At 43.7% G+C, this 23250-nt stretch overlaps 1 protein-coding gene across 4 annotated transcripts; it reads right to left on the reverse strand.

Annotated features, from left to right (window-relative positions):
* Positions 1-1618: 1618 nt before the first annotated feature.
* PLIN2 (perilipin 2) lies at positions 1619-20713 on the reverse strand. Of its 4 annotated transcripts, XR_003129805.3 has the most exons (11): positions 20589-20658; positions 19296-19398; positions 19096-19153; positions 18781-18976; positions 16244-16326; positions 14855-15140; positions 14303-14484; positions 12945-13079; positions 11975-12265; positions 11258-11349; positions 1826-2029 (listed from the first exon to the last, which is right to left on the reverse strand). XR_003129805.3 is itself a non-coding variant. In XM_025432511.3 (10 exons), exons 3-10 carry the CDS (start codon positions 19123-19125, stop codon positions 1889-1891), a joined length of 1344 nt encoding a protein of 447 aa, XP_025288296.1. In that variant the 5' UTR covers positions 19126-19153; positions 19296-19398; positions 20589-20713; the 3' UTR covers positions 1619-1888. The 4 variants fall into 4 exon arrangements, 3 of the variants coding, with proteins under 3 accessions (XP_025288296.1, XP_048972119.1, XP_025288297.1); XM_025432511.3 differs by lacking the exon at positions 11258-11349 and having other exon boundaries at positions 1619-2029; positions 20589-20713; XM_049116162.1 differs by lacking the exon at positions 11258-11349 and having other exon boundaries at positions 1619-2044; positions 20589-20713.
* Between the last annotated feature and the right edge of the window lie 2537 nt (positions 20714-23250).

Below are 23250 nucleotides of genomic sequence, written 5' to 3' on the forward strand. Positions count from 1 at the left end.
GTGTCTCTCATGAATAAATAAATAAAATCTTTAAAAAAAAACAAACTGTGAGAAAGAAGTGTTGTTTAAACCACTCAGTCTAAGGTAACTTATTATGGAAGTCCAAATTGACCAAAATATTATTTCTTTTTCCTCTTTTTAGAATAGGAATTTTCCCTCATTTACTCTTTTATCTAGTGGTAAAAATATAAGGAAGGATAGGGAGCCTGGGTGGCTCAATCGTTTAAGGCATCTGACTTTTGGTTTTTGGCTCTGGTCAGATCTCAGGGTTGTGAGATGGAGCTCAGCATGGGGCTGCGCACTCAGTGTAAAATCTGCTTGAGACTCTTTCTCCCTCTCTAAAATAAGATCTTAAAAAATTTAGATAGATAGATAGATAGATAGATAGATAGATAGATAGATAGATAGATGATTCTTTCCCTTTTACGGTTAATTGGTTTGCTATCATCCCCTGAAGGTAACCAATTAAATTGTTTATATGTATAATGGGGGCACCAGCGTGGCTCAGTAGGTTAAGTGTCTGCCTTTGCCTCAAGTCATGGCCCCTGGGTCCTAGGATTGAGCCCCACATGGGGCTCTCTGCTCAGCAGGGAGGCTGCTTCTCTCTCTCCCTTTGCCTGCCGCTCCCCATGCTTACGTGCTCTACTCTCTGTCAAATAAACTTTTTTAAAAAATCTTTGTATGTGTAATGATATATTTGGATATTCAAGAGGGTTCACATTTGATGGGGTTCAGTCTATTGCAATTATTATTATTATTGAAGTTCAAATTGTCCTATCTGTAGTCATTGGGAAACTCTTCAAATTTGTTCCTTTGCTATCTGGAACAGCAAGAAGTTCAAGGATTATCTTGTATATTTTCTGCCTTAAATCTGGAATCAGGGCAGCCCAGGTGGCTCAGCAATTTAGTGTCATCTTCGGCCCAGGGCATGATCCTGGAGGCCCAGGATCGAGTCCCACGTCGAGCTCCCTGCATGGTGCCTGCTTCTCCCTCTGCCTATGTTTCTGCCTCTCTCTCTCTCTCTCTCTCTCTCTCTCTCTCTGTCTCTCATGAATAAATAAATAAAATCTTAAAAAAAAAAATCTGGAATCAGCCATTTCTCCAAGAAGCCCTGACTTCTTTGAGAGAGAAGGGTATTTCAAAATGACTATTCGGACACTAGGGATGCTCACAATTACTGGGTCAACCATTGTTTCTACAATTTAATACTTTTTTTAAAAAAGATTTTATTTATTCATGAGAGACACACAGAGAGAGGCAGAGACATAGGTAGAGGGAGAAGCAGGCTCCCTGCAAGGAGCCTGATGGTGGGACTTGATCCCAAACCCCAGGATCATGCCCTGAGCCAAAGGAAGATCAACTGCTGAGCTACCCAAGCATCCCAACTTCTTTAATACTTATTCAATGCCAGGCATTGCTCTAAGCTTTTCACAAATACTAATTTGCTTTTTCTAAATAACAAACCTACTACTATGCCCATTTTACAGATGAGGAAGTAAAGGTATAATATATATATAAAACCCTGACCTACAGACCTACTGAGACATCCCCATCCTGGGAGGCCAAAAACAAAAAGAAAAACGTCCACACATCAAAAGGAAAAAAAACCCCACTCTGATTCAAGATTATACAGCATAATCTTTATAGGCATTTCAATGATTAAATTTTGAAGAATTATATGAAATAATAAATGCTACAGAACTGAGTTCTCTTACAAAAGTTTAAACCAATCAGTTTCATTACAATTATGACCAAGTAGCCAAAAACAAACAAAAAAAGATAAACCCATAAGAGATTAATCCCCAAAGCCTCAGGAATAAACACATGAGCAAGCATGAAGTTTAATGTGACACAAGTTGTGTATTCAGCCAAAAGGAGTATTTTCTTTTTAATTATTCAACATTTTGCCCTGAGAAAACTCAGGGCCATTATCATGTGAATGATCTGATCCATCCTCCTCTTCCAAAGCTATAATATCTGGAATTTCATCAGTCTCAGATGTCAAGTCTATGGCAGTGAAGTCAAATACCTGAAAAAGAAGAATCTTGGATATTAAAACAAACACTAATGAAGTGCGCTGTCAGGTCCAGGACTCATGGAAACATGAATACATATGAATGAACCTTACTTTCCCCATAGACATGCCTTCTAGCCTTATACCCACAATTCACTTATATTATAAAAGTACTGAGGAAATTTCTCTTTAAAAGGAAACAATTAGGGGCACCTGTGTGGCTCAATTGGCTAAGTGTCTGCTTTCATCTCAGGTCGTGATCCCAGGGTCCTGGGATTGAGTCCCAAATCCGGGGGCTCCTGCTTCTCCTATTCCCACTGCCCCTCCCCCTGCTGTACTCTCTCCCCCACTTGGTCTCTCAAATACATAAATAAAATCTTTTCAAAAAATGAAAAAAAATGGGCAGCCTGGGTGGCTCAGTGGTTTAGTGCCACCTTTGGCCCAGGGTGTGGTCCTGGAGACCTGGGATCGAGTCCCACGTCGGGCTCCCTGCATGGAGCCTGCTTCTCCCTCTGCCTCTCTCTCTCTCTCTCTCTCTGTCTCGCAGAACTTACAGAGTGAAAGTTTTTTTTTTCTGAAAAATACAAAATATAAAGCCTTTCTGGTTATTCATCTATTAATCTACTATTCTCTCTTTTTAAAAGATTTTATTTATTCAGAGAGACACACAGAGAGAGGCATAGACATAGGCAGAGGAAGAAGAGGCTCCCTGAGAAGAGACTGATGTGGGACTTGATCCCAGGACCCCAGGATCACTACCTGAGCCAAAGGCAGAGGTGCTCAACCACTGAGCCACCCAGGCATCCCTAATCTACTATTCTCTTAAAAACAGTAATGCTCCACCTTCCCATAAATCTGATTTACAAATATAAACCCTTTGAGAAATGCCTAAGAACTCAGAAAGGAAAAGGTCTTTTAATAGTTGAAATAACCATCACAAAGTTCTAGTACATCTCTGCACAGGAAAGGCTTTTAGGAATAAGAAGTTCTATTAACTCTTACTTTACATGCAATTTTGATAAGCTAAGTGATGTTTCTTGGCCAATAGCAGATTAGAAGCAGAAAAGTAGTAAGGTATAAAAAAGCTAGCTAATCACCTAACAGGGACAAAAATCCTAACACAATCCACTAACAACAAAAATCCATCAAAACACAGATAGATGGGGAGGAAGAAAAGAGGAGTCTTGTCTAATAGGTATAGTTTATGCTTGGGATGATAAAGTTCTAGAAACAGAAAGTGGTAATGATGGCACAACATGGTGAATATACCTAAGGCCATTGAATCTGTGCACTTAAGAATGGCTAAAGTGGGTGGCAAGAATGGCTGAAGTATGGATCACTTGGGTTCTTCAGTCAGTTAAGCTTGATTTTAGCTCAGGTCATCTTAGCTCAGGTCATGATCTCGGGGTCCTGGGATCAAGCCTCGAGTTGGGCTCTCTGCTCAGTGAAATGTTTGTTTCAGGACACCCCACCGCCACTACCACTCTCCACTCTCTCTGTCCAAAATAAACAAATCTTTCTTTTTAATGGCTAAAATGGTAAATTTGATGTTGTGTATATTTTACAATTAAGAAATAGTAAAAACAAATCAAGAGGAAAAACAGACAAGAAGAGGGAATCTTGTTTATCATATTTTCCACTAAGAACTCAGGTGCTCAGAGAACTGCCTGGTCTGAGGCATGAACTTCTACTGTTTGTTGTTGAAGCTCTCAGTTTGGGCAGAGCTAACTGCTTTCTAGCTATTTATAAATGCTCACTTTGCAAAGATTAGATCCAACCTGATACCCACAAAAGCCAGCAATGCTTATACAAATTCATTCAGAACATCAACCAGGCAAGCAACTATTGCAATGTTAGTTTTATTCATTAAAGATACATCTTATTTAGCTCTCTCTTCTGAACTCTCTCTACTAGTTGGATGTTTCAACATCCAATATCACTTTGTTTTTAACAACTATAAAATAGGGGATCCCTGGGTGGCTCAGCGGTTTAGCGCCTGCCTTTGGCCCAGGGCACGATCCTGGAGTCCCAGGATCAAGTCCCACATCAGGCTCCCTGCATGGAGCCTGCTTGTGTCTCTGCCTCTTTCTCCCTCTATGTCTATCATGAATAAATAAATAAAATCTTTAAAAAAAAACAACAACTATAAAATAGAAGAAGCTACAATACAAGAAGATTCAGGCAGAGAAATCTTTTGGGCCCCAAAAAAGGAGGCAAGCAGTAGTTTTCTTCTATTAGAGAGTGCTAGAACAGAAAAAAATACATGCCCTTTGACATCAGTAGACATCAAACTAAACCCCCACCATATGACCTATTTTTTCAACCTGTTTCCTCAACTTTCATGTGAGGAAAAGACCTAACTGATTTGGTTACAGGTGAAGAATGAAGGTTAAAATGAGTCTAACTTGTAAAAGGTGCTCAACAGTAGCTTTTATTTTCTTTAGTTCCCTAAAGGCCAAGACACACACACACACACACACAACCTCCAAAGTCACCTATAGGCTAGGTAACTATTGGTCTAAAGCAGAATTCTTTGCAGAAGGTTGATGATCCCACACTCAAAATTTTAGGAGAAAAATTTAGGAGAAAAATTTTCAATGCAATCATCAAAAACACACAAAAATGCCTCTAGTACCTGAGATGCTTTAGAAGAGCCACATGAATAATTCCCCTTTCATATATCCAGAAAGATCCAGAGTGTCTCCTTCCCATTAAATTCTTGGCTATCTGCAAAACCTACTTGGGAGCTGTGAATAAAATAGAGGGTGGGGAGGGACACCTGGGTGGCTCAGGGGTTGAGCCTCTGCCTTCAGCCCAGGGCATGATCCTGGAGTTTGGGGATGAAGTCCCACATCAGGTCCCTGCATGGAGCCTGCTTCTCCCTCTTCCTATGTCTCTACTTCTCTATCTCTCGGTATCTCTCATGAATAAACAATTAAATTAAAAAAAAATAGGTGGGGCAACGAAGAGGTAGTCACAGTCCATCGGGTTTCCACGGTGAGTTTAATGTAAAATGTTGTGGTTGTACCTGACCATATACACAAGGTTTTTACAAATGTGGCACAAGATAAATCACTTCACACATCTATAGAATAAATCCCTTTTTCATTGACACGAAAAGTGTAGCCTGGACCATTGATAGAGTGTAAGGAGTCTCTTGCAGAGAATGCCCCTCAGGGATAGAGGCCAATTATGAAATTAATGAGATAACCATAGTCCCTCCCTGAAAAGACAGGAAACCAGATACACATTCTTCTCAAGAAAACCAAGTGACCATGCTAGGATTTCTGTGACCCTATGTACCTTTTGCAGGTTGCTTACCATATGACCTCAGGGGGCATCTTTCATATCACAGACTTCATATTTTGTATATTTTTCATATTTACTATATGATTCTCATATTTACTATAACAACTTTCCAGAAGGTGGTGCTACACATATTGAGGATACATGCCATTTTCTAATTTGCCTAAAGATGGCTGCTGGTGGCCTGGGGCCCTGTACAGGTGAGACCATTACAGAAATAAAAACATGGGGGCATCTGGGTGGCTCAGTTAAGCATCTGACTTGATTTCAGCTCAGGTCATGATCTCAGGGTAATGGGATTGAGCCCTGGGTCAGCTTCCTGCTCAGCCAGGAGTCTGTTAGAAATTCTCTCTCTCCTCCTCCCTCTGCTCCTCCCCACTGTGCTCTCTTTCTCTCTCTTAAAATAAATAAATCTTGAAAAAAAAAAATCTCTGGGAATTTAACTTGTGTCTGTCTTCGACTCAGGTCATGATCCTGGAGTCCCAGGATTGAGTTCTGCATTGGGCTCCCTGCTGATCAGGGAGTCTGCTTCTTCCCCTCCTTTTGCTCCTCCCCCCTGCTCATGCTCTCAAGCTCACTCTCTCTCTAATAAAGAAAATCTTTTTTAGGAACCTAAACTTTGAGGGATGCCTGGGTGGCTCAGCAGTTGAGCGTCTGCCTTTGATCAGGGCGTGATCCTGGGATCCGGGATGAAGTCCCGCATCAGGCTTCCTGCAAGGGGCCTGCTTCTCCCTCTGCCTATGTCTCTGCCTCTCTGTGTCTGTCATGAATAAATAGATAAACCTTAAAAAAAAAAAAAAAAAAAAAACCTGAAAGTTGTTTGTATAAAAATAATTTGATAAATAGGGCTATGAAAGGGTCTTACAAGAGGTAATGATTAGATCTAACACCAAACACATAAGGAAAACCCTGTTCAGGGTTGGATTTAGAAGCATGTCACCATCCATAACAGATTGCATATGTAGCTTGTTGAAGTGCTTGTAGGCTAGGGAGCTGGGAGCATCTTGGTTCTGCTTTACTTGAATAGTTTGATACAGTACTATCCCCTGGTACATATCCCCTTCCCTGCTGTGGAAACACCCTCTCACACCCTGATGCTTTATCCATAGCTAACAAGTCTGTGGAAATGACTAGAACTCTCAGAGTAAGAAGCCGGGTGCCAGTGATCCCACCAAAATTAAAGCGATTCTTGGTATCCCTGGCACAACATTCAACTAGTCACTGTTAGCTCCTATGTATTCAATTCATTTGAGCAGGAAACCCAAGAGTAGATCTTAGGACACTTAATGGAACCCACACTAAGAGTCTTATTTGAAGAAAAGAGCCTAGAGGTAACCTTAGTCCTATTTGTGTCTCTGATTAGAATAATTTGTTTCCTTTTTTTTTTAATAATTTTTATTTATGATAGTCAGAGAGAGAGAGAGAGACAGGCAGAGACATAGGCAGAGGGAGAAGCAGGCTCCATGCACCGGTAGCCTGATGTGGGATTCGATCCTGGGTCTCCAGGATCATGCCCTGGGCCAAAGGCAGGCGCCAAACCGCTGTGCCACCCAGGGATCCCTGTTTCTTGTTTCCTTTGGTTCTCTAAGAATACTCAGTGGATCACCTGAAGTAGAATCACTAGGGATGATGCTTTTATTTTTAAGGGATGCTTTTAGGTTGGTTTGTGTTTGTTTTTAAAGGATGCTTTTATAAAGTGCAGATGCCTGGTATTACCACCAATCCTAACAAATAGATTCACTGGATGTGAAACCCAGGAATCTGCATTTTACCAGTCTTCACAGTTGATAATCCCTGGCATAGACAGAGAAGGCAGGAGATATGTTATTCGTGCAGAGAGTTCACTAGAGCTATTTTATACAAGAAGTTGGTCTGGGGACACCTGGGTAGCTCAGTGGTAGAGCATCTGCCTTTTTGGCTCAGGGCGTGATCCGGGGATCTAGGATTGAGTCCCACATTGGGCCCCCTGAGAGGAACCTGCTTCTTTCTGCCTATGTCTCTACCTCTGGTTCTCATGAATAAATAAATCTAAAAAAAAAAAAAAGTCAGTCTGATAGATATCAGCGACCTTAGTTAATAAGTTTTCCTGTGCTCTAGCCTGTGTGGAGTAGACAAAACAAAAGGACAAGTGTTTGATTCACACTATTCAACATCTACTCTTTCTAATGCTAAGTTTCGACTTAACTGGTTGGCTAGAATAAAAGCCAGATAACAGCTGTTGGTGAAGGTGTGGAGAAACCAGAATCCCCATACCTTGCTGGTGGGCATGCAAGATGGTGCAGCCACTTTCAAAAGTTTGGCAGTTCCACAAACAATTAGACACAGTGGCTATATGACCCACTCACAGTTCCACTCCCATGTATATACCCAAGAGAAATGAAAACATTGGTAACTACTTCTCCATCATTATCTACATAAAAGTACCATTTAATCTATTCTTGACTTTTGTAAAGTGTCAGTTAACAATGCTGTCCACTACTTTCCTCACTTAAGTTCTAGAAGGCATTAGAACTTTTCCTTCCCCTCACAGGAATTCTCATCTAAATTAGGTTTCTTTTTTGCTTTGACCAATAAAACTGAAAACCCAAATTGTTGCCCTGCCATTCCTTTTAACAGGGTACTGTTTTTTGTTTTGTTTTTTAAGATTTTATTTATTTGAGAGAGAGCAAGAGAAGGGTGGGGGGTTGGGGGGGGAAGGGCAGGAGAGAGGGGCAAAGGGAGAAAGATTTTCCACTGAGTAGGGAGTCAGGTACCCTGCCATTCCTATACTGCTTTATGCTTAAATGTAATATTTCAGGGATCCCTGGGTGGCGCAGCGGTTTGGCGCCTGCCTTTGGCCCAGGGCGCGGTCCTGGAGACCTGGGATCGAATCCCACGTCGGGCTCCCGGTGCATGGAGCCTGCTTCTCCCTCTGCCTGTGTCTCTGCCTCTCTCTCTCTCTCACTGTGTGCCTATCATAAATAAATAAAAGTTTAAAAAAAAAAAAAATGTAATATTTCATAGGTTAATTTTGTAATAAAGGTAGAGAATTTTTAAATTAACAGCCTGGGGCCAGAGTAAAGAACAAACAGTGTTCTAAACTAGGATACATTTGAATATTCATCAACAAGCTTCCCCTAAGACTATAAGCATCTCTTGAGGAAAGTTTCTGGTCTTTCCATTCTCATCAAGGAACACTTCATGTCTTATACCATTAGAAACTTAAATACTGGGATACCTGGGTGGCTTAGCGGTTAAGCATCTGCCTTCCACTCAGGGTATGATTCTGGAGTCCTGGGATTGAGTCCCACCATCAGGCTCCCTGCATGGAGCCTGTGTCTCCTCCCTCTGCCTAGGTCTCTTGTGAATAAATAAAATCTTAAAAAAAAAAAAAAAAAAAAAAAAAAAACCAGGGATCCCTGGGTGGCTCAGTGGTTTAGCGCCTGCCTTCAGCCCAGGGCGTGATCCTGGAGACCCTGGATCGAGTCCCACATCAGGCTCCCTGCATGGAGCCTGCTTCTCCCTCTGCCTGTGTCTCTGCTTCTATCTCTCATGAATAAATAAATAAAATCTTTAAAAAAAAAAAAAAACTCAAATACTGAATTAAATCGTTTTTTAATGTAGCTACATATCCAGAATAATGTAGCTACCTACATATCTCACAATATCATCATCCACGCAGACCTAAGTGCTAGGTCACCTCCTGGAGCTGGCCACAGTCCAAAGTCCATGAAAACCCAGGGAGATCAGACTGGCCAGGGACCCTCCTTTCCATACCCCATTTCCTCTCCGAGGCATTATTTAGACTTCATTTCTTCATTCTTTAGACTCATTTCTTAAAGATTTATGCACAAATATCTACCCTGCTCTGTATTCCTTCCTCCCTCACCAGCCACCTCCATGAACTAAATGGTATTCTAAAAGAGAGAGCTCAGGGGGTCCTGGGTGGCTCAGTTATTTAAGCATCTGCCTTTAGCTCGGTCATAATCCCAGGGTTCTGGGATTGAGCCTTCTATGCAGCTCCTTCCTGGGTGGGGATCCTGCTTCTCCCCTCCCTGCTCCATATTCTCACTCCGTATGCCAAATAAATAAAAATCTTTAAAAAATAAAAACAAAATAAAGAGGATAGTTTAGATCAAATTTGTTTTTCCTTTTTCAACTCATTAGATTTTCCATATCTATAATGCCTCATCAAAGTGGCTATATTTCCCTAATCATGGCCTGATACTACTACATACTTACATCTGGACTGGCAAGTTAAACATACTGTAGGTCACTACCCTACAGATGGTGTCCTCATGCCTCTAGCGCAAAACACAAAAAGACACCCCACCCTCAAATACTTCACTTCCATCTGTGAAAGCATCACTAATTTTACATTGCAGGATAGAAAGCTAAGGCTAAGAGATTAATGGCTAGGACACCATATTCCTTTGATTTTTTTTTTTTACCCAGAACTAACCAGAATCTGTATTATTATTACATGCAAAGGAAAAAAACATCTTTGAACAAACATGCCACGCCAGCCTTCATGCAGCCAAATGTTTAAAAACATTCCAAAGTTACTATGCTTAGTCAACTTTTTTTTCCTCACAAGAATTGTCCTTCTTGGGGGAAGTCTGTTTAAACCAAAACTGCCAGTTTATGCAACAATAAAGCTGTAAGATGCAAGAACACAACTTTGAGACATGTTGACAACGGAAGGGAATGCACGTAGTCACAAACTTGAGACACAAGAACAGACAAAACCACAAGTACGCACAGCACATGGCAAAAAACGAGGGCTAGTGGTGTTCTTCTGGAAGCTAAGAGTAGTCTTTATATTGTCTTGCTCATGAAGAATCGCTTTGAGAATGGTCTCATTTTCATAAGCAATTCAGTTGGCACTATAACTTATATGATGGGAAACAGAAGTTTGTTCAGGATAAGGTGGGTATATAATTTTCCAACCAATAAGAATAAACCACAAGATAGGAGGCTTGGGTCAAAGGAGCAAAGTCATGTCCAAACTGAATTAAGTTTAAAAAAAAAGTTTTAAGGGAAAGTGAAAAAGAGGCAGTTGCTCTAGAATGTGTTACTGGGAGCAGGCAGGCATGTGCTTCTGGGATGGAACCTGGCAGTCCACCTTCCCAGAAACCAGGTGCTCCTTGGCTTCAAGTATCTCAGTGAGTCCCTCCCTTTCAATTGAACTCACCTGTTACTGATTCCTGGCATTACAAGGGGGAAAATTTAGTTCTGTAACTTTGTAAACTTTGAGGTCTCACATCAAAGATGTATGTAGGTAAGCACTGCTTCCTTGTTCAGGGTAGAAAAGGGGAGACAAATAATCTTAGACTCCAGTTCTGCCAAAGGACAGCCTTACTAACCTTTTAGCAGGAAGACAGAAGCATGTAGCTCTATTTCACAAGTCCTAAGTTATTTTTGAAATAGTGTGGCATCCTGCAGCTTTGTTATAAGGCAGCTCATGAGATTTCCTCCCCCAGTTGACCAACATCGAGGGGCTGAATATCCTAGGGAGGATGTAAGCAGCCTTTCCCGCAGAGGGTCTAAAGTCTAAGTACTTTCACAGGCTCTTCTAAAAGGTATCTCAGCAACTAGTGTTAGTGACTTTTTGTCAAAGTGACAATACAGCAAGTCCAGTCCAGTTGAAAATGGATACCAACCAGTCTCAGTTCAGGGCTCACACTTTCAACAGCCCTTTAACAAGAAATGCCTGCTGCCTTTACGTGAAACTGATGCCAAGAGTCACTCACTGGCTTCCTTTTTCAGTTTTGTTTCCTTTTCAGCAAGGCAGTCAGCCATGAGCAGCCTTCCACTGGCTTAAAAATCCCCTCTCAGAGGTTGAGTAAATAGGGAGACACAAAGGTAGTTAATTGTCACCTTGTAAAAATTCCTGTATGCACATTAGCTTTATTTTGTTTAAAACCTGTTATCAAACACTCCATTCTTAGCACTCACCTTCCAATGTTATTACCCTGCCAAATTCCCCAGAGGGTCGACTGGAATTCATGTATGTGTATTCATACCCCTGTCATGCAGGCCAAGCAGCTCTATGAAAGCAACACACAAAAGCACATGGAACACACAAGCATAGACTTGATCTATTCTGCAGTGAATTTTATTGAATTCATAGGGCACATTCCTTCATAAAAAAAAAAAAAAACAAAACAAAACCCCTAAAGTCATACAGGCATGCTTTGTGAGACAAACCAGTGAGATGAAGCCTGCTCAGACCAGACAGGAACAGATACCAGTTTACACCACAGCTCACATGAGGGTGTTTTTATTCAATACAAACAAACAGCAACAATGTTAACAGGATGAGGCCATAAATTCATTGAAACTTTCTGGGAGTCCTGGCTAGGCTGACCAACCTATCACTCTTTTCTTACCAGCCAGGTAAACAAGAATTCATCTGCTAATGCCAAAAATTGTAAAGCTCTTAATCCAGTTAGAAATGACTACAACTGAGGATCTTTAGCTGCTTCCCCAATTCAGAGTTGCCTAGCAGGTTAATTTCAACATAACAAAAGTATCATGTGGCCTGCTGCACCAAGAACAGCTTTAATGTGTTCTGTCCTCAGGCTGCTGGACCTCCTGACTGGTTGTGTCCTTCTGTGCACCTTGGTCTTGAGCATTCTGAGACTCGGTCAGCTGAGGATAAAAGGGACCTACCAGCCAGTTGAGAGGTGTGTTGTTAACAAGATAATCCATCACATCATCTAAAGACTCCTTCATTTTCTGCAGCTGCCCCTTGCTGGAAGTGAGGAGGCTGTCAGACACTTCCTTAAAGGAGGCAGCATTGCGGAACACTGAGTACATGTCACCAGCCATCACCCCCAAGTGACTGGCCTGATCTTGGATGTTCTGTGGTAACCCTTGGATATTGGACAGCAGGGTGTGGCACGTGGTCTGGAGCTGCTGAGTCAGGTTGCCGGCAATAGCCAGAGTACGTGACTCAATGAGCTAAAAACAAAACAAGTTGAAAAATTAGCAATAGATCCCATAGTGCTATTTATGAATCAGTTCAATTACAGTAAACTGGTTATACGCCTAGCACATACATGGATTCTTTGACTTTTAAAAATCCTGAGAATCCTGAATAGAGCAGTATTATTCACTTTTCAGGGATACTCGTACTAACTTCTGGAACCCAAAGAACCACCTCATAGGACCACAGCATGCTAGTGTTCTGTCTGGAACATTAGTGCCCTTTCACCTAGTTTATTCACCCAGGAGATTGCAGCTTAGCATCAAGCTCTTCCCGGAAGCCATCTGACTCAACCATCCTCACTCAAAGGCTGAGTTAGGTTCCTTTCTTATGTATTCTCATGGCACCTCTGTTTATGCTGTCCAAAAGCACTGTAGCAGTAAAAATGCTTATATTCCCCGTTAGTCCTGTCTACACCCAGTAAGAGTGTAAGGCCATGTTTCTCATTTAGTAGTACTGTTATGGCCAACACATGTGTCTATAGGTTAAGTTACTACGTGTTTTCCTTTTCTGTCACTTGACCTATGTACACAGCATTTTTCAAACTTTTGATAAAGAAGAGTATTCTAAGGAACAATGGGAAAATGGAAAGTGAAAATTTGGTAAGAACATCTTCAGAAACTGTAGTGGAAGACTCTGTCCCTAGTGTCTTACCTCAGCACAGTGGGATTCATCTGTATCATCATAGCCAATGCTTCTTTTCCACTCCACCCAGGAGAGGTAGAACTTATCCTGAGCACCTTGAATTTTCTGGTTGGCACTATGCACATTCTTTCTGGCAAATTCAATCTGGAGCACATTGAAATAACACAAAGGAACAAACTTGTCAGGTATTCATGTTAGCCGGTTCTCAGATATAGAATATCAGACAATATAAAAAACAAGAATTCCCATGAGAGTTTAAGGAGAGACCCCTGCTATCTTGTTAATTATTGGTTTTTGTAAATCAAACAAGTAACTGTAGCTCTTCGCTGCCTCTATTTAACTATTAAACCACTGCCTCCAAATTTACCTCCAGTTTAGCATAGGTAACTCAAACTTAATATGTACATACATAAAAGATGAAATTACAAAAGGAAAAATAATTAAAACATCCTCTTCCCTGTTGCCAGCTATCTTTTTCCCCTTTCAAGAAACCAGAATCTAATGGCAATACAATACATACTGTTCCGTAATTTGGCAACTTTCAATGGCTACACAATAGTCTTTTATGATGTAGCAATTTAGTTTCCTACTAGCTGATATAGGAAACATTTCCAAAAGTGAAACCACTTAAGGCATAGAGGTGTTTGTGGCTTGCTCAGAATAGTCCCTGTATCCCCCAGAAGTGCATAAGTGCAAGCATACCTTCTTCCCTACCTCATTACTCAGGGCGTCAAGCTTTGCCAATGTGATAGGCCAAGAGAAGCATCTGTAATTGGGTCCCTCACAGTAAGATTAACATTGCTTCATAGAATTCAGCTACTTATAACTTGCTTTTCTGCGAGTTGTTTGTACTCTGCCCATTTTCTATCGGGTTTTTCATTAAGATTAAAATTATTGGATTTTGGGCAGCCCAGGTGGCTCAGCGGTTTAGCGCCGCCTTCAGCCCAGGGCCTGATTCTGGAGACCCCGGATCGAGTACCAAGCAGGCTCCCTGTCTGGAACCTGCTTCTCCCTCTGCCTGTGTCTCTGCCTCTCTCTTTCTCGCTTTCATGAATAAAAAGATCTTAAAAAAAAAAAAAAAAAAAAATTTCTTGGATTTCATGACATTTACTCTCATCCCTTGACATAAATGAACTCACTTTACCTACCTTGATATTTTAAAGATTTTTATTTATTTGTTCACAACAGACACACAGAGAGAGGCAGAGACACAGGCAGAGGGGAGAAGCAGGCTCCCTGTAGGGAGCCGGATGCGGGACGCAATCCCCAGATCCCAGGGTCACACCGTGGGATCGAAGGCAGACATTCAACCACTGAGCCACCCAGGCGTCCCACTTTCAGCTACCTTTAAATGAAGTTTTACTCACCAGATTAACAGTGGAATGGAGCTGAGAAATGGTCTCTTGGCCTTTTTGCTTGGCTTCTTTAACCCTGCTGAGAGCCTGTTGGTAGGCACGTGAGCGGAGCTTGGTAGACAGGGAGCCCAGTCTAATGTAATAACTTGGTTTCTGAACTGTATCAAACCCTTCAACTTTTTTTGCTTCTTTTTCTGAAATTAGGGGGGAAAAAAAGGAGGGGGGTACAAAAAACATAAGAGATCACAGCTAAAATTGATGAAGCCTGGCCTCTAACCTGGATCTCACTTAGTCCATTCTACCCACCTACCAAGCAATTATTCTCTCATTTTCCCAACACAGCTCCTGTCTGCTGCTGGGCTTGACCACCCAAAATATACATATTACTGCATCTGACATTGGTGTGATAAAGGTTGTACCACTTGATTGTGGTGATGGTTGGGCAACTCTTAACTCAGAATCAAACAGGTGACTTTTATGGTATATGATGTAAATTCAGTGAAGCAGTTTTAAAAGACTGCTTTTAAGATATAAACCATTAGTTCAAGACAAAACTCCAATTACCTAGTTCTTTCTCAGTGAGAGGGAGGTACTGGTCCACCAGCAACTCTGATTTGGTGAGTGCATTTTCTACTCCGCTGCTCACCAGCTGCATCATCCGACTTTCCAAGACTGTGTTAATGCTGCCATTGACCACAGACTTAGTCTTCTCCACGCTGCCAGTCATCGCTCCTTTGGTCTTGTCCATCACCCCACTGATAGTGCTTGCCATGGAGTCCTTGGCCCCGGTCACAGTAGTAGTCACAGCATCTTTTGCCCCAGTCATAGCACCTCTGGCATTGGCAACAACCTACAAATAGAAAAAGAGATTGCTTGGCTGAGCAGAAGCAGAGGCATAAATATTCAGTAAGGCAGCCCACTGAAGTGCTAATGAAGGAATCTGGCCTTTTCATTCTCTTTAGGTCTTAGGCAACTTGCTAAGTGTTATTAGAGGACCCAGCAATCCTCTAGGTTTTAATAATCCTCTAAGAGTCAATAAGCCTCAATCTCCTTATCAGGTTATACCTGCCTTATCTGCCATCAGTTAAAGGTTGTTGGAAGAGCAAAGGAGGTAAAATGATACAAAATCTGTTAAGGAATTTAAAAAAAAACAAAACTAGATGAATGTGTAATAAGGCACAAAGAGTACTGTAGAGAAAAATGGTATTTTCCACATTGACGTGCTTAGTGAGAGCAGCTCACACATGCCTGTGAGTGGAGACAAATATACCATGCCCACCTGGCCCTATGCACACAGCCCCAGAAGGCCAACACAGGGGCAGAGATGTCATTCTCCATTCTACTGGATGTGCTCACAGACACTGAATGAGAAAAAGGTCTTTTTTTTTTTTTTTTTTTAGAAAAAATGCTTTGACTCGCTCTTCATCTTTTCTTTTTTTTTTTTTTTTAATTTTTATTTATTTGTGTAGGATATTTGTGTAGAGTAGGATTCCACAATGCCAGAGAGAGAGAATGACGCAGAGACACAGGCAGAGGGAGAAGCAGACTCCATGCACCGGGAGCCCGACGTGGGATTCGATCCCGGGTCTCCAGGATCGCGCCCTGGGCCAAAGGCAGGCGCCAAACCGCTGCGCCACCCAGGGATCCCGAGAAAAAGGTCTAAACACCATGTCTGCACTTATCTAATACTATGTGGGAATCAGTTATTTGTGAGAGCGTTATCACCTAGAGGCAAAAATCACAAATCAACAAAGATCAAACTAAAAGCACTGTAGTCCAAAGGTGGCTAGTTCATCTCTGCTTTAGACGTAACCTGACAATAATTCAGGAAAAGAGTGGCCTTTCAAAAATACATCCATGAGGAGAGAATATTTCCTGTTTAAGATATGCACAGCCGGTGTTAAACAGAAGACGTAGGAGGTAGCAAGCCTTAGCACTCCTGCCCGAGCTCACCTGGTTTGTTGGCTGATTCAGAATAGGCAGTTTCTCCTCAATCCTGTCTAGCCCCTTACAAGCATAGGTATTGGCAACCGCAACTAGAAGAATGACAAACGGAGAAAATGTTAAGTGTACATAAGAATGAATATATAGTATTATACCTTGAACTTTAGGCTTTATTACAAAACATAGCAAGAATGCTGATCTTCATTTATTATACAATGCACCGCCTAGTGTTTCTAGCTCAGCAGCAGGTTGCTGACAATGGTCTTCTACTGACAGGGAAATAAGGGGGTGGAAGGGAAAGCAGGCAGAGGCAGTGACCTGCCAGGTAGGAAGCTGGCTAAGAAGCTTCTTCCTCATCAACTGACACCTAGGGTTAATGCCAAGAGAAGCCAAGCTTCACCTGAACTCTCATTCCAGGAGTGAAGTAACTTGAAAACTCTCAGAATTATTTCCACTCCACTTAATCCCCACCTACACTTAATCCAGTAAATGACAGCGTATTTTGGCTTATCACCAGGAAACTATGCTAACAGCACCCCAGATCTGCCCAACAAAGCCCAGATGTTAGTCTAAGCTTTCCTTCCAATGGTGACCTACCCAAGCACTAATAACAAATTTATCTGGGAAAGAGCAGAGCTGGAAAACCAGTTTTTAAAGGTTCCTTATAGTCCCAAAAGTCCATGATCTAACCATTTAGAGGAATGATTTAAACCTTTATTCAAAGGTGGTTAATAACACAAAGAAATAGGACCCTTCAAAAGCTGCTGGTGGGAATGCAAAATGGTGCAGCTGCTTTGCAGTCTGGCAGTTCCTCCAAAGCTTAGTTATTAGAGCTCCCAGCAATCCTCTAGGTTTTTACCCGGGACAACTGAGAACCTATGTCCACACAAAAACTTGTACACAGGGGATCCCTGGGTGGCTCAGTGGTTTAGCACCTGCCTTCAGCCCAGGGAGTGGTCCTGGGGTCCCGGGATTGAGTCCCGCATCAGGCTCCCTGCATGAAGCCTGCTTCTCCCTCTGCCTGTGTCTCTGCCTCTCCTCTCTCATGAATAAATAAAATCTTAAAAAAAAAAAAAAAAAACTTGTACACAGATGTTCACAGTAGCATTCGTTATCCATCATCCTCCAAAATGGAAGCAACTCAAATGTCCATCATTTGATGAATGAATAAAGTATTATCTATCCACACAACACAGTAGGATTCCACAATAAAAAGGAATGAGGTACTGATGTGACACTACAATATGAATAAACCTTGAACACATTACACTAAGTGAAAGAAGCCAGTCATGAAGAGACATTCTTTATGGTTCCATTTATATTAAATGTCCAAGAGAGAAATCTATAAAAACAGAAAAGAGATTAGTAGTTGCCTAAGAGAGTTGGAAGGAATGGGGAAGAGATTGCCAATGGATATAAGGTTTCTTCCTTTTGGGGGGGCGGGGGGGGATGGTTTTTTTTTTTTTTTTTTTTTTTTTTTTTTTTTATTCATTCAGAGAGAGAGAGTGCCAGAGACAAAGGCAGAAGGAGAAGCAGGCTCCATGCAGGGAGCCCAACGTGGGACTCGATCCCGGGTCTCCAGGATCACACCCCATTCTACAGGCGGCGCCAAAGCGCTGCACTACCGGGGCTGCCCGGTTCTTTTTTACACCTTACCTTCTTCATTTTTTCTTTTTCTTTTTTTTTTTTTAAGATTCATTTTATTTGGGATCCCTGGGTGGCTCAGTGGTTTAGTGCTGCCTTCGGCCCAGGACGTGATCCTGCATCAGGTTTCCTGCGTGGAGCCTGCTTCTCCACCTCTCTGTCTCTCTCATGATTCATTTGATTTATTCATTGAGGGGGGGGGGGGGGGGGCAGAGACATAGGCAGAGGGAGAAGCAGGCTCCCCACAGGGAACCTGATGTGGGACTCCATCCCAGATCCTGGGATCACGCCCTAAGCCACTCAGGTGTCCCTACACCTTACCTTTTTAAATGCATAATTCAGTGGCATGAAGTTCATTCACAAAGATGTGCAATTATCATATTATTTCCAGTAATTCCAAAACAGGAATTGGTATGAGGTTCCTTTCTCAGGTGATGACAAGGTTTTATTTATTTATTTATTTTTGATGACAAGGTTTTAAAATCAATTGTAGAGATACTTACACAACTCTGTGAAGAAACTTAAAACCACTTAAGTGAGTGGACTACATGGTGTTAATTACATCTCAGCACTGTTACTTTTGAAAATAGTTAATGAAGTCCTTATTTCAGTTCACCACTCACTCCCCTTGTGATCTCAGCTGTCACCACAGGGGCATCTCTGGGGGAACACTTAAACTCTACAGAACATCTACTGTTAGGAGGCAGGCCTTCTAGGACAATGAGGGCCATGTGGCAGTTTCTAAGTCAAGGCAGCATGTGCCTCAGGAATGATTAAGGATTCCCTGACATTGCCTCTATGTACCAGGGGCATAAGGCTGGCATCCACATATTCCAGACAGTTCCTGGCTCACCCCTACCCAATCCCTTGGGCTGCATCTCAAGGAAGAAACCAGAACTCACTTTGTGGCTCTAGCTTCTGGATGATGGGCAGAGCGCTCATCACAGCCACGGAAGTGAGGGTCTTCACACCCTTCTCTGCCATCTCGCACACAGACTTCAAGTACGGATACTGATCCTTTGTACTGATATAAGCCGCAGAAACAAGGTCGTATGTGGAGCTCACCAAGGGCAGGTTGGCAACCCGAGTCACCACACTCTGCAATCAAGCAGAAGAAAATGTTAACTCCTTCAAAACACACGGTGGAAGGAAAGGAATCAAGACCATGAAATAATAAAATAAAATAAATAAAATAAAAAATAAAATAAAATTCATACCGGTTGTGGATCAACTGCAACAGATGCCATTTTTCTTCTTGGAGAAAGAGAAAGAGATCTGTGGAAGAGAAACTTATTTCAGGATGCCAGAAGGCTCTCAGATTCATTCCCCATCCAAGTAAATGTGAATTTCAAGAAAAGAAAAATTCAAGATGAGGTAAAGCATAGTTTTCTGCACTTCTCTGCACCCTCCCCCATACCTTCTCAGTCTCAGCTTTTCAGCTGAATTTTCAGTTTTCAGGCAAACTCGTTCTGAGGCGGCCTTTCAGAAATAATGGGTAAAGTTCCAACAGAAAAGAGGGTCTGTGGGGGGAAAAGCAAAGAGACTGTGTTATCCAGATATTTGTCTTATTTGTCCACCGGATAATAGAAGTGCTTTTAGTAGAGAAACATCCGTTCACAAAAAACATCGAAACCAAGTTAAAATCCCTGTTAAAAACTAAAAGAGCCGGGGTGCCGGAGCAGGAGAGAGTTGGGAGTTTAAGCCCTATGTTGGGTGTACAAATTACGTAAAAGTTAAATCTTTAAAAAACGAGACACTTCCGGGACGCCCGGTGGCTCGGCGGTGGAGCATCTGCCTTCCGCTCGGGGCGTGACCCGGGTAGGGGCTCGGCTCCCACCCTCGGGCCCCCTATGAGGCGCCTGCTCTCCCTCTTAAGTCCCTGCCCCTCTCTCTGGGTCTCTCACGAATATATAATCTTTTTTTTAAAAGAGATTTCAAGTCGAATACATGTTTAACAATCAGGACTCTCAAGGGGAAGCACTTTGGGGGCATTTATTCCTTGGGAGGAATCGAGTACTCCAGGAGGCTTTTTCTTCTTAAAATATTTTACTTATTTATTCATGAGAGACGAGAGAGACGGGGAGGGGGGGCAGGCGGAGACACAGGCAGAGGGAGAAGCAGGCTCCACGCAGGGAGCCCGACGCGGGACTCGATCCCGGGTCCCCAGGATCAGGCCCCGGGCTGAAGGCGGCGCTAAACCGCTGCGCCCCCGGGGATCCCTCCAGGAGGCTTTGAAACGTAAACGCAGCGGCCGCCACGACCTAGCGCGCACAGCAGGCGGCCTGGCTGCTGCGCCGCGGGGCCCAGAAGGGCGGACCCGCACCGTCCGCTCGCGGCCCGCCCCCGCCGCCCGGGGAGTCCGCCCCCTCCCCCCGCCGCCCGGGGTCCCCGCGCCACAGGCCGGGAGGAAGGGCCCCCGCAGGCGCAGGTCGGGCGCGGGTCGGGCGCAGCCCCCACTGCCTCGCTGTGGCTGGGAACCGCGCAACAGGATTCCGCCCGGAGCCGACCTGCTGGCGCATTCCCCTTTCAGGAACGTACTTTCGGGACAAATGGATACTGTTACCCCGCAGCAAGCCCTGAAGCTGCCGGCGGAAGAGACCCCGACCCCGACCCCACACCCACAGCGAAGGTGGCAAGCGCAGGCCCAGGAGCCCGAGCCCGCCCCCGCCCGCCCCCGGCCCCGCCCAGCACGGAGGCGGCGCGCACCCACCTGCCGTCCGCGGCGCCGAAGCCAAGGTCCCGGGAGTCCCGCGCGGCGCTCCAGGAGCTGGACCCGCGACCCGGCTATATAGCCCTCCCGCCCCGCCCCGCCCCCCGCGCCCCGCACCACGTGACCGCCCCCGGGACGCGGAGCAGCCCCAGGCCCCGCCCCGCCCCGCCCCCGCCCCGGGGCCGCGCTCCCGCGGAGGTGGGCGGGCTGCACCGTAGGGGCGGGGGGAGGGGGGTGCCGCGAGCCGGGGTTTGCAAAAGGCGGCGGCAGAGTTGCGCGCACGACCGAGCCACTGTGACCTGTTGATTCCCGTCAGTCCTCAGAGGAGAACTGCCTGTAAAAAAGGGAAAACCAGGGCTTTTCGACCTATTTTTTTTTTTTTAGCAAGGAAATCATTTCTAAAGTTTTGTGAAATTCTAGCCCGGTGATGGACCCGTAGAGATGATTTTATTGCTCCCTTGTCTTAAAAGTCATCCAGATGTAGTTCGCATTTCGAGCAAGCTGAGTCGCGTGGCCCCAAGAAGTGCCTTGGAATGCGGTCCGTTGGCCCCCTTCTTTTTTCCTCAGGGACACTTAAACCCAAACCATTCCAGGATGGTAGCTGTCTAGGCTTATTATGCAAGATGACCTTTTTTTTTTTTTTTTAATTGTAGGTTATGCTTTTTAGAAGCGAGGGCGTTAGGAAGTTAAATCGCCAACATGTGAGCCCGTTTTCTCGCTTAAAATACAAGGACTTGGGCAGCCCGGGTGGCTCAGCGGTTTAGCGCCGCCTTCAGCCCGGGGCGTGATCCTGGAGACCCGGGATCGAGTCCCGCGTCGGGCTCCCTGCTTGGAGCCTGCTTCTCTGCTGTCTCTCTTTCTCTCTCTCTCTGTCTCGTGAATAAATATAAATAAATAAAATAAAATGCAAGGACTTGCACCAGATTATCTGAGCCAACGACGAGTTGTGCAACGGCGGCGGCTCCGTGGGCTTGACCCCGACCCGACCCACGGCAGGGGATCTCCACGTGCTGCTGCCGCCGGCCTTCGCCCCCTCTCGCTCTCACAGGGAAGGTAAACAAGGGACAGGTGGCAGGGTTGCTGGCAGCCGCTGGCCCTCGGCCTCCCGCGCGCGGATCTCGGGGAGGCCCCGAGGACGCTGGAGCCTGGAGGCTGGCTTTGTCTAGCAGCGGCGTTAGAACGGTGGAAAGCCCGCAAAGACATTGACCTCAATTACTTCACTAACGTCGCGTGCACGTAGATACTGTTTATCATATCTAAAGCTCCAAATTGATCCATTAAAAACGTATCCCTTATACAAGACCGAATTCATACAACTAGAGGCCCTAAGCAAGAAAGTACAGTACTTCTTCCTCTCGTACCATCTGATTCAAAATAAAACACATGCCAAACCATAAGATAAGTGTTAGAAAGTCCAAAAAGGTCATGAGTTTGTTTTTCGGTTTCCCCCCAATGTGTTGACATTTTCAGTACTTCAAGCGATCAAATTCTTTTTTTTTTTTTTTTCTTTTTCTTTTTTTGTGTTCCAGCTTTGTTAGGGCTCTAAGCAGAGGTTTGGTGTGCCAGTTGTTAATCTAACCCCTGCTCTGATGTAAGACGTCAGGAATGTATTGAATTTTGAATAAGGAGGAGTTGGGTCTTTTTTTACTTCCCTCCAATCTGACCTCTCATTTTGCAACAGAACACTCTTGCCCTTTCACCTACAAAGGGCTCCAATTTTTTCTTTTGAGTTATTGGTCTTCCTTAAGGAGGAGCAAGCTTCCTTTTATTTCTCTCAGCCTGTAAGGGAGAGGGCTCCTGGGGCTAATCTTGAGGCTAAGCCCAAAAGAGGATGGAGCAGCCGGCATTTACAACCCTCTTTTGTCTTCCTGAGTCAGTGAACCGGGAACCAGCTGCAGGAAGTTTTCCAGGTGATTCTGATGGTCTCTGAAATTTGAGAGTCGTTTTTACAGAAGCGTTTTTTTTCATACTGTGGTAGAGAATTCATGCCTCAATCAGAATTGCCTAGGGTGCTCCTTAAACATTTTGCCTCCTACCCCAGACCTACTGAGCCAGGATCTGTAGGGAGTGAGGCCCGGGAGTGAGCATTCGAACTTTTACTCTGCGCATAGCACTTTCACGTCTTCTTCATGTTTGAGCCTGCAACAGCCTGGAAACCCATCTTATTAATGAAGGAACAGCTTCAGACAAATTTCAGGATTGGCCCACAGCCTTACGGCCGACTAAGCAGCAAGCTACATAACACTACATCCTAGAGGCATGACCTGGGCTGGTTACCTAATTTCTCTTTGCCTTAGTTCCCTCACCTAGCAAGTGGAAATAATAATAGTCCTTCATGCTTTAAATAAAGGACATATGGATGTTCACTTTGTTCATTTCTCAACTTTTCTGGGGCTTAAAATGTTTCAAGATACAAGGTAGAGTAAATAATATAGTGATAAAAGAAAATGAATGGACCTGTAATTATATGCAATATAATGTAAATGAAAGAAACTGCAGACAAGTAATACTGTACAAAACAAACTAAGCTCTGCTACTAGAAGTAAAGATGGCAATTGCTTTTAGAGCTAAGGAGGACTAGTGACTGGATATGGCAATGAAAGGCCCTTTGGATGGCTGCTAATTTTTCTTTTTCTCCTTTCTTTCTTTCTTTCTCTCTCTC

Source organism: Canis lupus, chromosome 11 (genome assembly GCF_003254725.2).
Source record: "Canis lupus dingo isolate Sandy chromosome 11, ASM325472v2, whole genome shotgun sequence".
Lineage (NCBI taxonomy): Eukaryota > Metazoa > Chordata > Mammalia > Carnivora > Canidae > Canis > Canis lupus.